Raw genomic sequence first — 15,832 nt, 5'->3', positions numbered from 1 at the left:
AGATGGTATTTCTCCGCAACTTCTTTCGAAGCTAAGTGAGAGATAAATCGTTTCTGTCAAACTAAACAAGCTCTCACGGGCGTTTACATCAGCGGCTCGCCACAAAACATGTGTCACTTGTCGCCAGACTGCTGAAAGCGATTCGTCTTTTCCATCGACCCGTTTAAAAACGGCGAGAAAATATTACGTAAATGGTCGTATTGCTGGCGTCTTCTATCGCGGATCAGGTCGGTTGCGTTTAGATCTACAGCCACGATCACACGACCGATCTTTCCCCGAGACTACACTGTTCATATGGGTGCCAAATGGGTCCGTGCCTGTTTTGCACAAACAAAAACGCCGGATCAGGCCCCAGCCAAATCTTAGCACGGATAAGATAATTGCGTCAGAATTGCTACAGGTTCCGGAAGTGACTCACATCACTTTGTTTACGCATTGTTTAGTATCGAGTGAATGGTTCTCTAATTAGGAAAGGGCCAAATTTGGCTCGGGCCTGGACCATATCGTCTCCATGTGATCGCGGCTTATGTAACTGATGCACGATTCATAAATGAATAGAAATAGAAGTAGAAAGTGATTGGTGACAAAAGATGTTCTAAGATAAAGTAAAAAAAGACTGTAAGATAATTACTCAAATCTGTGCTCAAAACATACATAGTTTCGAGGAGACTTTACGAATTTTCTCTACTTTTACATTATACTTTAACAATGTCTTAGATTTCATTCTTATTTGGGGGGAATTTGCAAACGCAATACCAATAAACTTTCACGATTCCCGCCGATGTTCTCGAACTTTAACCTTGTGAAAGAAAGAGCGCAGCAAAACTACAGGAGCTCTAAACCAACAGTCATATGTTGCATTGACAAAGGGGGCGAATTTAGGGTACAATAAAACCATAAAATTCGGTCATAAAATCGACCGTATTTAAGATTAATACAGAAATCCAAAATTAGAAAACAAATGGCACGTTCTATTGTAGTTCAATAGTCGTCGTAAATTTTTCATCGATGCCCGACGGTTCAAACCACCTGGCAGTGCATTAGCGTTTTAGAAACGACGGACAGAACCATGCGAAGATTCAATCTTGAAAACGATGCCAAGTCTCAATTGGGAAATCCCGTGAAGACGAGTAGAACGATAAGTAAGATATCACGATGTTATTTGAGAATTTCACCGAGAGCCTTCGTTCCGAAATCGATATGCGATGTAAAATGTTCACACGGTTTGAATTCGGGGGCGGTTAACGCGGTACATTCATTATTAAGCATTGGTGCAAAGAAGGGACGGATACATTAACTTATAAACTGTATCAAACGAAGGTTAATTGACACGACATTAAACAATTAACAAATCACTGAGCGTGAACGCGCCATAAAACTAAATGAAACTCTATATATAACGACAACAATCTATCGCCTCAGCAATCGCGATCCGAGCATAGTGAAATTTATTGCGATTTTATTTCGCTAATGGAAAACCGCCGACACTTTTACACGAGACGACAGTTTAGCGAATGATATTCACGTGAAATGGCAATAAATTACGAGCTTTGAACTGTGGAAGAGTCGCTAGTTTCTGTCGTTAAAATTCATTAAATCGCCGTTTGTGACGCTCGCGATAAGCATGGTTGGCAATAATGCGTGTTCATCGGTTGTTATCTGTGTGATGTACAAACTGATGCGAAACTGACCCGTCTTTAAAACTAAGTCCGTAGCGACGAAACGTTACGATCATTTGACTTCTTTCTTCCTGTTATTTCCCGAACCAGTCAGATAATGCTTAACGTAATTCTAGGTCATGGACGAGACAAGACGCTAATGCGATAAAGTCTGGCCCTTCTTTAAGACAAAAGTCTCTAGTTGATAAGTTATATAAAGCAGACACTGGTAGGCGTGGGCTGTTTGATTAGAAATGTAAGTTCGTGTCCCGATGCGACGACACAGCTGGACACGCACGATAACCCGACCCTAAATCAGCCCCTGATGTCTAGCACAGACGATCTGATACATTCCCGTATTAATATCCATCGACGACGATCGCGGTTTTACGATCATTTAGAACTAATTCTGTACACACGTATTGTGTCTGTTGGCTGATAAATCCTTGGATTTTATAGCTCGTGTCACCGCCGTGTCATCGGGTACTGTCACTTATGTAATGATGTGTATTGATATCTTTTTTTTCGATATGTAAAACCGGAGAATTCCGTCGTAAATAGATAGTGCATATAATGCCAAGCGGTGTAATGTATATGCAGCGTCATTACTTACGACAATTCGATGAAAATAGTCTCTATAGGGAATAACTATGAATTCATTTCCAGATATGTGTAAATCAGACGTTGTTTTGGTGCTGATTCCGGGATATCCTCGGCGGTTCGAATCCCATTAGCGGTCGTCCGAGCTTATTTCACGAAGAAATCCGGCAAAAACATGAGAATGAATTTCACGTATTTTATATGTATAAAAATCAACATTTATTATTTTCTTTTACTTGGACACAGACAAATTTGATCTCCAACAGAAAAAATGTACAATAATGCGTATGAGTATGAAAATTGACCGTACAATATACATATATGTAATATGTATCAATAAAATGTATACCTGCGCTGCACCATATCATATATATATTTACTATAATGTACAGAACAAAAAATAAAATCATTTACAACACGGAATTCATATTTATCAACGCTTTTCATGCGGACAAAAACGAGTTCAAATTGATATCAGCTTCGTTTTTGATTGGTTGTCGTGCGTCGACGCAATATCAAGGTCAAGGTCACGACTAAACGCTCTATACTGGTGCCGGATTCGATAAAAGCCCATGTTCCCTAAACTGTGATGGTGCACGTGGTGCTTCTGGTACTGAGGTAGAACACGGCATTAATTCAGTTATATATCTATCTCTATATATTACATAAAAATAAACGTATTCTGTTTATTTACAGTGACTTGCGGCAAGAAAAAATGACGATAGTTTTAATATCTTTAGATAGGAACAGCGCTTTTGGTAGCATAGATAGACTCCGATGCGAATGAATTGGTACAACAACATTAAGCCGGGAATGAACCAGCGAAAAACAGTTCATAAGACTTTCATATCAGAACTACCCTTAAGTTCAAATGACGCCCGAAAATTTTATCGTTAAAAGTTTTGTATATATTCTAATACGCTCGTAAAAGGTCATGTACTCTGTAGAAAGGACAAAAAGAATTGGATTTGAAATGGACAAGACCTGTCGACTGACACTGTTCGCCGAGTCTCGAATCCCCGAACGGCGTCGACTCTAGCTGCCACTGTTCGGTAGCGCAGAGATTTTTCTCTGGAGGAGAAGACACAAGCGTCAGTTGTTTTAAACGAGCATATTCATTAGCTGACACCGAGTTAGAACACGACACGTCGACGGGTCCTGTGCGATTTCAAATCAGGCGAAGAACAACGCGCGAGTATCTGTCTTAATTTGCCCGGCGAATTCCCTCGATTTCAGACAAACCAAAGCGCGTTCCCGAAGGCCTCGTAAATGGCGCAGAAATCACACTACCTCAGAGCTCCTGGTTCGTTACGAAGAAGCCGTAGGTACAAACGACAGACAGCTTACTCTTCGATTTTTACAAATGTTAAATTCTGAAAATTTCTAAAAACATGTATTCAAACGTAAACCTGACGAACGTAAGCACTGGTCCTGAATTATTCGACTTAGAAATTCGTTTACGTACATATGAATGTTGCATCGATATACAAACTCTTCGGGCCAGTTGCGCAATAAAGACCTACATATTTAGAACTAGTCATCTTGGTTCATAAGTTTTCAATTTTGGACATCAGCATTCGACCGGGTAACTGAGCTTCCAGTAAGTCGAGTCTTAACGAACTTTCCTAGCTATAAAAGCAACCATTTCAAAAAAAGGAATCTTATGTAATCTCTTAAGAATATCTCAAGATGATGACACACTACGTCATTAGCTGACACTGGCTTGTTGTTTATGACGGCGGCGCAAATTCTCCATATAAGTCAAGAACGTTATTTGCCCAAAGACAAGATCGCCTCGGACCTGGTCTATAATGACGGCTATAATAGAACATATTCCGAGGTTTTATTGCGCGACTTGGGATCTATTATTTCATGTAGGCCATTCGCCGGAATGGGATTGCTTTGTATCCGCACCCGCAACAACGATTGTCGTTATGTATTTCTGTCGATTCGCTCTTGTTCATCAGACCTGCGAATTGTTTAAATTAATTAACTAATAATCTGGAATCATGTCCTTCGTTGTGGGACCGGGCCGTTATATTGTATATGTATACATATGTATATATATTACGTTATGATTTTCTTTATTGAATGAGAAAGGGCCATTTTCTAGATTATCTGGGATGATACCAAGAACAAAGGACACCCGACTCATGTCATGGAAATAGATAGGTGAATTTTGACTAGAAATTATGGATTTTTACAAAACAAAAGTATATAAGAAATCTGATTTCAAATACTTGCCGATTCTTGGAATATTCTCACGCATATGATTAGATCTTTCGTATATGGTTCTAACATGACATAACGTAGCACAGAGATGCAAAATGCAAAGAACGTTTCAGTACAATTTATAAAAAAAAACTTGAAAATCAATTTTCGTATATCAACGTAAAAATTGTGACAAAATTCGTAAAAAAAGCTGTTTTTGTTTTTAAACACAGTTTCTTTTTACACAGTGAGAAAATATTCCAAATCCGTTTCATCCAATAAATAATTTGAATGCATTGAAAGTAAAACCGTGTTTGTTCACAACTATCAAGCTGAACCTCCGACTCGTTTTATTACGAACAAGTCTAGTGTCGAATGTTATATTATTTCATCTAATATTTAGTTCATCCTACGAGACGAATAAAACATACATACTGCAAAACCTACACCTACACCTGACCAAAATAATTCCTGCCCAATTTACATAAATATGGCCCAGCGCCAAGGTTAAGAGTTGAAATCTGACTCTAAATACACATTTTGAGCCGGTCCACAGATTTAAAAGTTTAAAAGTTCATTTTCAATTCATCTAACCTGAGAGTTTATTCTAAAACCACGATTTGTGGAAGAGTTAACTTGGTCTCAAACTGCGGAATCAGATTCAACTGCTGGCAGATAGCCTCGGTCTTGTTTTAATGATGAGATGACGACGATATGTGACGCTTATTATAAACAGTTACCGGAAAAAGCACGTGATTGTACGTAAACAGTACTGTAATATACAGAGAGACACGTGATCAAAATGTGATCACGTGTTGTCATGGTCCATTGATTTTGTTTAATGTTGTCACCGGTTTCATCTAGGCATATTTATATACGCTCTTGTACTTCGTACTGATAAGCGCGAGGATGCGGCATGTACGGGTAATGCCGATTCCTACCCACACGGTGACAATATCCAAACCTCCTCGCGGTTCGACTTTCATCAGAGTTACTTCGTTTAACGTTCGTACAACGAACGCGATTGGACAAAAGCTGCCATTTGGTTTCTTTAGTTTGTACGGTTTACAAACGACGACTGCTTAGCGCGGCTCGGCCGCGTTGGTAATTGCACTTCCGGCTTTAATGTCTGAACTCAGAGTTTCCGGTTCGGTTTTGCAGCAGTAGCGCGGGCAGCAGTGGCAGCAGCGATAGTGGACAAACACCATATCAATTCAATTCAATTCACAAAAAAAGAACGAAACCCACGTACAAAAATCCATTGCATTGTTATGTCGGACACGTGCCCTGCACGTTGGTCATTTGATGATGATCCAGTTCATTCTTGATTTTCGATCTGGAATTGATTTTCTTGCGTTTCATGCGCCGGTTTTGGAACCACACTTTCACCTGGCGTTCGGTGAGGTGCAGCTTACACGAGATTTCCCAGCGCTTTTGTCTGGTGATGTAAGAGTTGTTGATAAATTCATTCTCAAGCACCATCGTCTGATACCGCGTGTACGGCTTTCGTTTCTTCCGCTGCCGAGGCTCTGTAAAGACAAAATAAAAACATGTTATTACATTCATGAGCTCATTTTTTAAACATTTTACATAATTATTAAAAAATGTCAACAACTTCGAGACAATTCTATCGGAATCATGGTGAATCATAGAACTAATTTGGTTCCAAGCGTCAAAAATATACTAGAAATATAAAATTCAATGATACCAAGGGGCTGGTACCAGTGGAATCTCTACAGCGTGTCAAAATGATGGGCAATAAAATCGAAATTGCCCTTGGACAGAGTCTGCTTCGGCCATTGTCACGATGGCCCAACATGGATCCCCCACCGGTTAAAGAGATTTAAATGAATTCAGGTCATATATTCTATTGCAATGGCCGTTTATGGCCGACGACATCAAAGCTGGCCGAATCTTTGATCAAACCGCCGACGGGGATTCACACTTCCCGGCCGGTCTTCCCGCCAACCTTTTTCTTCGTTTCGTATAGATGCGATAGCGCTAAATGTGCCAGAGGCGAGGAAAATCTAAACGAACGTCGAATCACCAGGAAGGTAACCGATTCAATAACCAGGCCATAAAACAAATTATTCTAATTTCGGGCATTTTTCCCTAATTAGAGTCCACGGACGAGTCGTTAGATTTACGTCGAATTCCAATTAGGCCCGGCTATCTTCCCATTAAGCGGGTGCTTCTTGTAATCGACAACGGTGGCATGTTTAACAGATTCGCGCTGAAATGTCGATAAGTGGTCTGATATGTCGTTAAACAACGCCCGAACGACGGCAAAACGACATTTTTCTGCAAATGAATACTTTTTAGTGTCGGTTTCTCACGTCATTTCGTCGAGCTTCGACTGCCGGGTAATTTGCATGGACATGAGATGACCCAAGTCTCGCTAACTAGTGCGCACCAAACGTCGACCGGCAGTGGCTGTCAACTGATTCTGTCTACGTCGCTAAATTGCTAATTTAATGCCCGGCTCTAATAACGTAATAACACGCGCACGCTAACCGCCATCAAACCTGGTCCGAAAATTGAGCGCAAACTCGATAATTGCAGGTTGCGATTTTTATATTCGAATTTGAGTTATTACGTGAGTTATTACGCCGGAGCGCCAGTCAGACCGAAAGCTTTTAAAACGAACGCAATATTTTATTGAAACGGTCGTCTATATTACGAGGCGAAATCCGCGCGCACGAACCGAAAATGCTGCCGTCGTTTTCTTTCGCGTCGCGTTCGTTTTCAGCCGTCGTCGCCGTTTCGACGGATCTAAATGCGATGATGGTCCGGCGAAATTAATAACTCATCGGTTAATTGAGTTTAATCGGGTTCAAATTCGACAGTTCGAACCCATAAATATCCAGTCGATATATACAGCGGCGACGTAGCGATCTCCCCGGAATTAGATCTCGCGCCGTTGCGAGTTTTAATTAAAAATATTGTCAACGGGAATAAAGTAAACATTCAGCAATTGAATGAAATGTCGTATAAGCATGATTCTTTGCCGGAAATGGGGCCGATTTATTGTTCAATTAGACCGCCAAGGCCACGCGTATGCGGCAAGGCTAGCTAAGGTCACGTAGGTGGCGGATTCCCGAGAAAACGTAATCTCTGTTTCGAGAAATCTCCTCGGTAATAAAACGATAAGTAAAACTCGAACTGTTTCGTTGGTCAGAAATCCCGAATGTCGCAGCCATCAATTTTGAAGAGGTCGACATACCGCAGTTTCCTCGGCAATAATGTATGCTTATTCTCTGAGAAGATGATTCAGACTGCGAGAGGTGGAATGAAGAGTGACTCACTCGGACTATGAGAGTTTCTGCGCAAGGTTTCCTCACAACATCACTCCCGACAACGGCGTGAACCGTGTCGCCATCTTGCATCTAAACTTTCTAGCGAAAGGTGACGTTACGTACCCCGCCGGGAGAACATTAACAGTTGTAACGATCCGACGTTTTAAACAACTCTTCACGGATCCATTCATTGCGATTTACCGTATCGTAATAAAGTTAGGTTTTAAAGGGAACGCTGTCGAAATAAACTAAGAAACTCTTCAACTCTTCAATCGATCTATGAAGCACTCATTTCATGATAAGCAAATTCACCCAAAAAAATCCTCAGCAATTCATAGCAGATAGCTGCGTGGATTGAAAGGGCGTACGCACGCATGAATTCGATGCGGCATCGAAGTGGTCATTTTTCTGCATAATTCATCACGATTGACCGTCGCCGCGGTACGAAACACGTAAAATGGCAATCTCGCTAATCTGCATCGGACCGCGATATCAATTATTAACTTCTAATGCGCGTAATCAAAATGTCTGCGCTAATTAAAGAAATTCATAAATTCACAATCGCAATCACGGGTTTGTCCGGAGATGATTCGTGCGAAAACGTGTTTGCCATTTTGCCTGATCGGTCAGCGAGTCTGGTCAGATGAAACATGATGGTTCGGCGCTGGAAGGTTTTCTTCAAATTTAACACATGAAAAATCGCATTGCAACGGACGGCACTTTTTGACTAACAACTATTCCACCAGTGTGGACAAAACGGTTAAATTGCTAGACATCTAAAGACTTCCGAAGAATGCCTCAAATTATTATGGACCAGCTTCTTATAATGATGTGAAGATACCTACCGCAATGTACAAAAACAAAAATCGTGGGAGTGCTGAGCCCGACGTGACCTTATGACGATTGTGGATATTTTTCTGTAAATAAGACACTGCTAGGTGTCGTAAATTATCAAAACAAACAGCCACCAAAAACCCGCATCTTCCCGAGTAAGCATGTAGTTCAGTTAGGCCCTAGCATTATCGGAGGAAAAAAACCACGCTCGCACTGTTTCATGCGTTGCAGCATCGTAAATCAACTGGTCCATTACCAGACATCAAATACGATGACTCCTTTTTGATCCATATGCCGGATGCTTCTCTAATGATTCTTTTTAAAACGAGATATGATCCTCTGAACTGCTCTCCGGAGTCCGGTTAGCTCTTTGTTTTACGACCGACAAAAGACTCGCATAACTGATCAACAGTTGTCTGCACGTTTGTGCATCAGCGACTGGATTAAGTCGGCGGTGCTTAATCTTTAAAACTATTAATCCGGCTTCGTCGAACGAGTCGGCTAGTCGACTGGTGGATGGAAATCTGAGTTCGTTATTGACCGACAATGATCGGCCACGCTCGTCGGGAAAAGCCGGTTGAACGACTTGATAAGGAATTGTTTGATATTCTCAGAAACTAATGATATCAAAGAACGTGATCGTAGCTACCACGTTTTCGGCTTTCTGACGAAGCTGGAGATAAGAATTCATATATCTAACAGTACTAACAAGTAATGCGCATTGGCCAGCTTAGGAAGATTTTTTATATCGCTAATATCGCTCTAGATGCGAAGGTTTCAAATGCACATTACATTTACATTTGCAAATACAAACACTACGCTATTTGTCGATATATTTCATTTTCAATAAGAATATGAAATCATTTGTGAAGGAGAAAGAGATTTGTTTTAATGGGATAAAGATGAAGACTCATATTCCCATATTGAAGTTACTGATGAAACGCTTTATCTCAGCCGGTTCGTTACAACGTACTGGATAAACCGCTGATTTGTACTCGCTACTCGTAAATCAGCCTCTCGCGCGCCAGCCAGTGTTTCGGTGATTCTCGCGATTGATTTATTGGCAAATTCCGCGATCGGAATATTATGAAATCGAGCGCCGTAAATCGTCGTTTCGTTCACCACGTCGATATCGATTCCTCGTTTTTACCGATGAAACGGCGCGTTGAACGAACGCCGTTGAAAAGCTGTCGACGGTCGGGCGCGCGCACGCGTACTTCGAGGACGCGAACAAGAGGTGCGACCGGTGCAACAAAGCTTCATGTTTTCAAACACGTGTCGTATTCAAACTCAAATACCAGTAACATGCTACTGTGTTTGAAAACATTTGTCGGGGCAATTGAAAACACTTCTGACACGTCACGATGAAACAATCGTTCGATACTTTCTTTTGTTCGAAATTCTTCATCATTACACATTCTCCGAAGTCTCCAGAAGTTCAATTAGACAACTCGGTGAATAATGAATGACCACTAATTAAATTTCTCGATCGTCAGTTGCCATGTTGTGTGACGGAGCAATGGTCATTCCAGCGCGTCGACCAACCTGGTTACAATAACGAGGAATTCCAATCAACGAACCGGTCCAGACAAATCACCCTGGGAACTAAGTTCCACAGGCGAGATCTAAGGTAATAACCATAAGTTCGGCGACTTATCCCAAGAAATAAGACCAGTTTAAGCTTAATACCGAGACTGGGGTCGAACCCACCAGTTTTGCATCAGTGGACGAAAGATACGTATCAGCTGCAGCCAGAACAGTATCAATCAATCTAACCTATAATCAGTTAGATGGAAGCTTCCATAATGGGCTCCTAGATTAATACCAGATTTGGCCATTATGAGGTATTATATGGATATTCTAATAAGATGAAGTTAATGCCTTTGGACGCCCGGTCAAATCCAGCCAACATAGCCGGCAACACCCTCGATCCCTCTCTCTCTATCTATCTATCGATGCTTCGTGTTAACCGTCGCCACAAATCATTCCAATATGGATGTTATAATTTGTGAAGAGGAGACACGAATCGTGACAGTTTATGGGCGAGGTTAAATATGTGTGCAATAAAGATGCAATCAAACAAGGCTTTAATAGCGCCAGTTTAGAACCTTAAATAACGACCGTAATAAGTCATAAAATACCCGCGTGTTTGTGCTGTATTTGCGTATATACATCGCACTGCTATAATCAATTGATAATGAATTGAATTATAGCCGTAGAATAGATGTTTTTGCGTATTGTCAAAAGGTGTGTGCTGTTTTCGAGACCGTTAACGCTGTGCTAGCGTTTAAAGGTATGAAAAATCATCGACAGTATATAATGCGAAGTTATTTTGAACAAGTAGTGTTGACGTTTCTGTTCTATCGCGTGACGCGGACTAGACGTCGGAATAAGAGCGCTATTACGTAGCACATTTCGCTCGGAGAACTACTGGGACTATTTCGAAGTCGACGAATTAAAAATAACACAAAGAAAATCTAGATTGGATGGCTCATTGGGGAGCTAATTCAGAAACTATACGTCGTCAATGCAAAAAGGCCCGTACAATAATATGCCGCGCGCCAACGCGGATCCGAGAACGTAATTTGCGAGTATAAATCACAGACACAGGATTTATGGGTAGGTTACATGAAAGGTTTCACGTGGAATAAGAGGACAGTCATCCGTGTGGCTGTGCGCGGTAACCTACACAGCATCAACATGGCTGATGGGATGACTGAAGAACTGCGCGTCACGTATATCAAACTAAAGATTAAAACGTTAGTGAAAACCAGTTGAAGAGCTATCGATCCTTTTATCTTCTGCTAACAGAAAACCGAGAACGTTGATGCATTCATGCCCTATAAGATTTATAGTTACGGAAGATCGTTCCGCCACAGAACTGCTGCCTGCCGAAAGTCATCGCTGTGTCGGTTTAGGTTACAAAGTGTTAGTAACGTTATTGTCATTCGCGCGATTTACGTGGATAACGCGTGGACGATGCCATTTTGGCGCCATTTATCAGTTCGCGTCGTGCGTACACATTCCGAAATTTATTAGTTACCAAAGTTTTGGACTTTGAAATCGATATAATTCATAGTAATGGCAAGGTTCCACGAATCCATATTAATGCTAAGTATTATATATCAGAGGAAGTCTGATGAGAAAATGTTAACAAACATAATCAACCCCTGGAAATCCAGACCCGACGCAGGCCCACCGCAGTTGCTGAGAATGTTGAACCTACCTGAGACACCGTTGTTGGCATTTTCGACCAATGCGACGCTTTCCTCGTGCGACAGTCTTGGTATCGTCGACATCGACATCGATGAACAGTTGAGATCAGTAAATAGTCCCCCATTGTGCATACCCGTGTGTCCACTACTCGGATACATATCACCCGGGTAAAACTGAAAGCCCCGAGCCGATAGAGCACTGTTCACACTATTTATTTGCATCTGTTGGCAGTTCGGTAAACCGAAGTCCGTGTTAGCGAATGCCGAGCCGTAAGTCGGCTTATTTGTGATTGCCGGAGAATTTGATGACAAGTTTGTGTAAGGGAAATTACACGTATTGTGAGGCGCCAGGGCGGCTTCACTTTGACTATAGTTCCATCCGTTTTGACTAGGTATAAGTTGTCGGCTGACTTCGGGTCCCGTCGACAATAGCGTGGTCCCAGCCGAGCTCATGGGCTGATAAGTTGGTAGACGCCCGTGCGCCAGAAGGTTGCCCGCAGCGTCCATGATTGCGGCGTGTTTTCTGTAGCGATGAGATAAACTCGGTGTTCGGTGACTTGATCCCTTCGCGGAAATATCAACCACTATTTTCTGAAACGATAAAAAGGAGCGTTTTGTTTGACGAGGTGATAATATATTTTCCCGTGAGTAAGGTTTCTCGGAATGTTTTACAGGAATCGGCTCGTAGATTTTCCGAGCTCGTCGCCTGACTGGCACAACATGGAAGTCTTCTAGGAAAATGTCGATCGATTTACAACCGAGCTGAATACCACAAACGTTCATTGGTTACGTGATTTACGACCGAAAACGAACATCGAACGCTCATTCATTGTACGTGCTACCAAAAACAAATAAGTTTGTTTATCTTTAGTAGCTCAGCGTTCGGAGTGCTGATGTCCCCTTGAAGTGCGCAGGCTATCTTCGATAGAAAAATACACAAAAATCAAGCTCTTCGAGGATTTTGGTCGGAACACGGTCGGAAACCGGGCCGTTTTATGAGCAATAAACCGAGAAATGGATTGGTTTTACGCGAGCTAGTTTTACAACCGCGGGAACAATGGTTCAACAATGAATGATGCTCACGCGATCACTCGATCATTTTCCCTACGAATAAGTTTCAATTCTTAAAAACACCTAACTTTCATCTTTTATCTCATTTTAACGGCTGTCCTGGGCACTTTGCCCAAAAAGAGTGATAGTGTTCATTCTGGGCCAGCGAGACTTGTCATAACACGCTATGGAACTGGAATATACTTCGTCATATCGCAGAATGTTTAAAAATTGTTTCCCACAATTGAGGTGTGTTAATCTAGTTTTTTTTCTCCCGCCAAAGTATTCAAAACAGGTTGACTTGAAAAACGACGAAGTGACAATACAGTTCGTTTTCCAAATCTGGATAATGACATCGGGCTACTGCACTGTACAACATATAGTATATAAATCATCCTTACAGACAAAACGGCAGCTGCGTACCCAGTATCTGTCTACACACGGCATAAACTACGATCATAATATTATCAGTGCAATAGGTCTTTTGATATTGTTCGGTTCGAGTCAAGAATTCTAATGTTTGAATTATAACCTTAGTCGATTGTTCGTTTTTCCCGAGAATGTTCCTCGAAACGTGCCTGCGTATTATTTCAATAATCTTGATCAACGATATGCAAACGATTACATTGAAAAACAGATATCTCATATAAATATACATATACATATATCGAATAATCAGCAATTAGTAATCTCATAAAAAAAGCCCTCAAATTCTATTGCATTTATTTCATATCCGAACTGTGACTTCCTGATAGTTTATATCGCCCTATAATTTCTATACTCACTGAAATACAAAATAGCATGTACAAACGAACAATTAACATTTAACGAGATGCGGATGAGCTTCCTTTGATTCGGGTTTCGTTTTCTCTTTTATTGGAACCGTAACATCATCTGAAATACATTCTTCTTCGATTGGATTTTATTTTGATTTCGATGATCATAGTGACATGCGGTAAACATAAAAAACGTCTATCATCGAGTTTTACGTCACTCTCGCCTCGAGCGAAATAGCTCGCTGCATAAAACTGACACGGCGATAAACGCCACGCTGTACACACACACACACACACACACACAAACAAGAGCAGACGCGAGAAGAGAAAAAAACAAGATCGCAACTTACCCAGTCGAGAAGCGGTGACCAAATTTGTTGAGAATCCTTAAAATGTCATGTTACTTTTGAATGTGTGCAGTTAAATGACCCTTACAAGCAATTTTGTCCTGTATTGCTTGGTTGCAAAACACTACAACACTGACCCAGGTTGATTCACGCTCACGAACTATTTTTCACGGAATGACTAAAGCCACGTGACATACGTCACGACCAATGAGAGTGCGGCGGAGCTCATTACCGGATGTTTGATCGAACGACGGCTCAAATTCAGACAGCGCCCGTACGCCAAGTCTAGAATTGAATTACGCTACGGTACGCGTAGAGGCCCGAAACCGAACTGCCAGGGCAAGATGTGAAGTTTTCGTTCGAGGCTGCTCGGGCTATTCGACTTTTCTTATCGCGATGCGGCTTGGCAATTTTACAACGCAAAAACCACCTACCGGCAGGCGCTATTTGCTCGTAAATCACTCGGTTCTTCCAAGAGCACGATGAGGTCAAAAGCGTACACGGTATCGTGTACTTGTAAACAGATACAGTTTTTGGATCGTGATGCTATAATAGACCATTATGCAAATTTGGCAAAGTCGTCGCGAGCACCGTCAGCTTAAATTGCCACGGTTCTAACGGCCTGTCTGTCCTACGCACAACTTTTTTCTGTCGTTACCGTGTGCGTCTCGTAAATAAACGCGAACGTGCGAGGGATACGAATTCGGCCGTACGGTAGATGATGGTTTTTAACTCTCCGACGCCGCGCTAATTGGTGCAAAATTGACAAAAATGCCGCGGTTGTTAGGCGCTAGTATTCGATGGACTGGGAAGCGCGTATTTGGCGCAGTGGATTGTTAGTAAAATCGGGCAAAAATCGTAGCCCAAAATCGGCTTCGTCGAATGAACAAGTCGGTTTATTGTAATCCGATTGTCGACGAGCTCATTGTGAGGGCGGAGCAACACTAGTTGATTTGCAATGAGCTCAATAGATTTATGCGCTTGCACGGTATGATCCCGGCTTGTTTACACCGTTTGCGCATGTGTGGTCGCTTACTATAACGCATTGATTAAAATGAAATCGGCTACGATTTTCCGGCTGCTGTTCGCGGAAATTCTCACGTGGCCAGTTCCAGGGGACCGTCGAAATCCTCGAAAACGCCATAACGTAATATACCGAGAACTAAATATCGAAAATCCATTAATAACGATACGAAACGTAAGAACTTTGCGATGAAAGGCAACACTGAATCTATTCGACATTCTCAAAAAGGAACCGAAATCGTGAATAAAGTTATGCTGGCAAAAATGTTTAATTACCAATTTGCCATGAACAAATGGTGTCCCGTAACTCGATGAACAAAACTTGCTGTTCTTTTTGTGCGCATATGAATTCATTGTCTCGTATGCAAATGATAATTAAAAATCTCGCTGAAATTTATCTGTTGCATGACAACGCTCTACATTTTGCAACGTGTCTCGGGGATTGTTTTTAAGAATCAGTCATTAACACGTGTTACATCGTGTTTTACGTATCAATACATTCATAACAAATTATATATATGCGCATTTCATATTCAGAAATACGCGAATAACATTTATACAAATTTCATCTATATTTTGTCGAACTTTATTCGCTTTAATAAGCAACGACCTATTAGTTATACCGGGAAAGCATGAATACATTAATGGATTTAGTTAGGTCTGGCGCCAGCGGAGACAAACCAGTTAATTTCAAAATTGAAGCAGATTATCATATAATACTGTATACACTTTAAAAAAACCAATTCACCCGATCGATCAAATGAAACGCTGTAAGTACTTATTCCGTGCAAAAAAAGAATTTCGAAGAGTGCCATGAACCTA

General features: G+C 41.4%; 1 protein-coding gene across 2 annotated transcripts; it reads right to left on the bottom strand.

The window, feature by feature from the left end:
* Window positions 1–2,468: 2,468 nt before the first annotated feature.
* Window positions 2,469–14,260, bottom strand: LOC141906979 (uncharacterized). 2 transcript variants are annotated; one of them, XM_074796497.1, is made up of 3 exons: window positions 13,991–14,260; window positions 11,826–12,405; window positions 2,469–5,998 (listed from the first exon to the last, which is right to left on the bottom strand). In XM_074796497.1, exons 2-3 carry the CDS (start codon window positions 12,319–12,321, stop codon window positions 5,739–5,741), a joined length of 756 nt encoding a protein of 251 aa, XP_074652598.1. In that variant the 5' UTR covers window positions 12,322–12,405; window positions 13,991–14,260; the 3' UTR covers window positions 2,469–5,738. The 2 variants fall into 2 exon arrangements, with proteins under 2 accessions (XP_074652598.1, XP_074652597.1); XM_074796496.1 differs by lacking the exon at window positions 13,991–14,260 and adding an exon at window positions 13,650–13,752.
* Between the last annotated feature and the right edge of the window lie 1,572 nt (window positions 14,261–15,832).

Source organism: Tubulanus polymorphus, chromosome 6 (genome assembly GCF_964204645.1).
Source record: "Tubulanus polymorphus chromosome 6, tnTubPoly1.2, whole genome shotgun sequence".
NCBI lineage: Eukaryota > Metazoa > Nemertea > Palaeonemertea > Tubulaniformes > Tubulanidae > Tubulanus > Tubulanus polymorphus.
Note: the sequence above shows the minus strand (reverse complement) of the source record. Positions and strands in the feature narration are given on the sequence as shown.

What these genes read in the sequence shown, in the direction of transcription:
- LOC141906979 (XM_074796496.1), bottom strand. Translation starts at nt 13,688, where the DNA reads ATGTTAATTGTTCGTTTGTACATGCTATTTTGTATTTCA. An exon ending in ACATGCTATTTTGTATTTCA is followed by an intron (nt 12,406 to 13,649) that starts GTGAGTATAGAA and finishes TTATCGTTTCAG; the next exon opens with AAAATAGTGGTTGATATTTC. An exon ending in TGCCAACAACGGTGTCTCAG is followed by an intron (nt 5,999 to 11,825) that starts GTAGGTTCAACA and finishes TTGTCTTTACAG; the next exon opens with AGCCTCGGCAGCGGAAGAAA.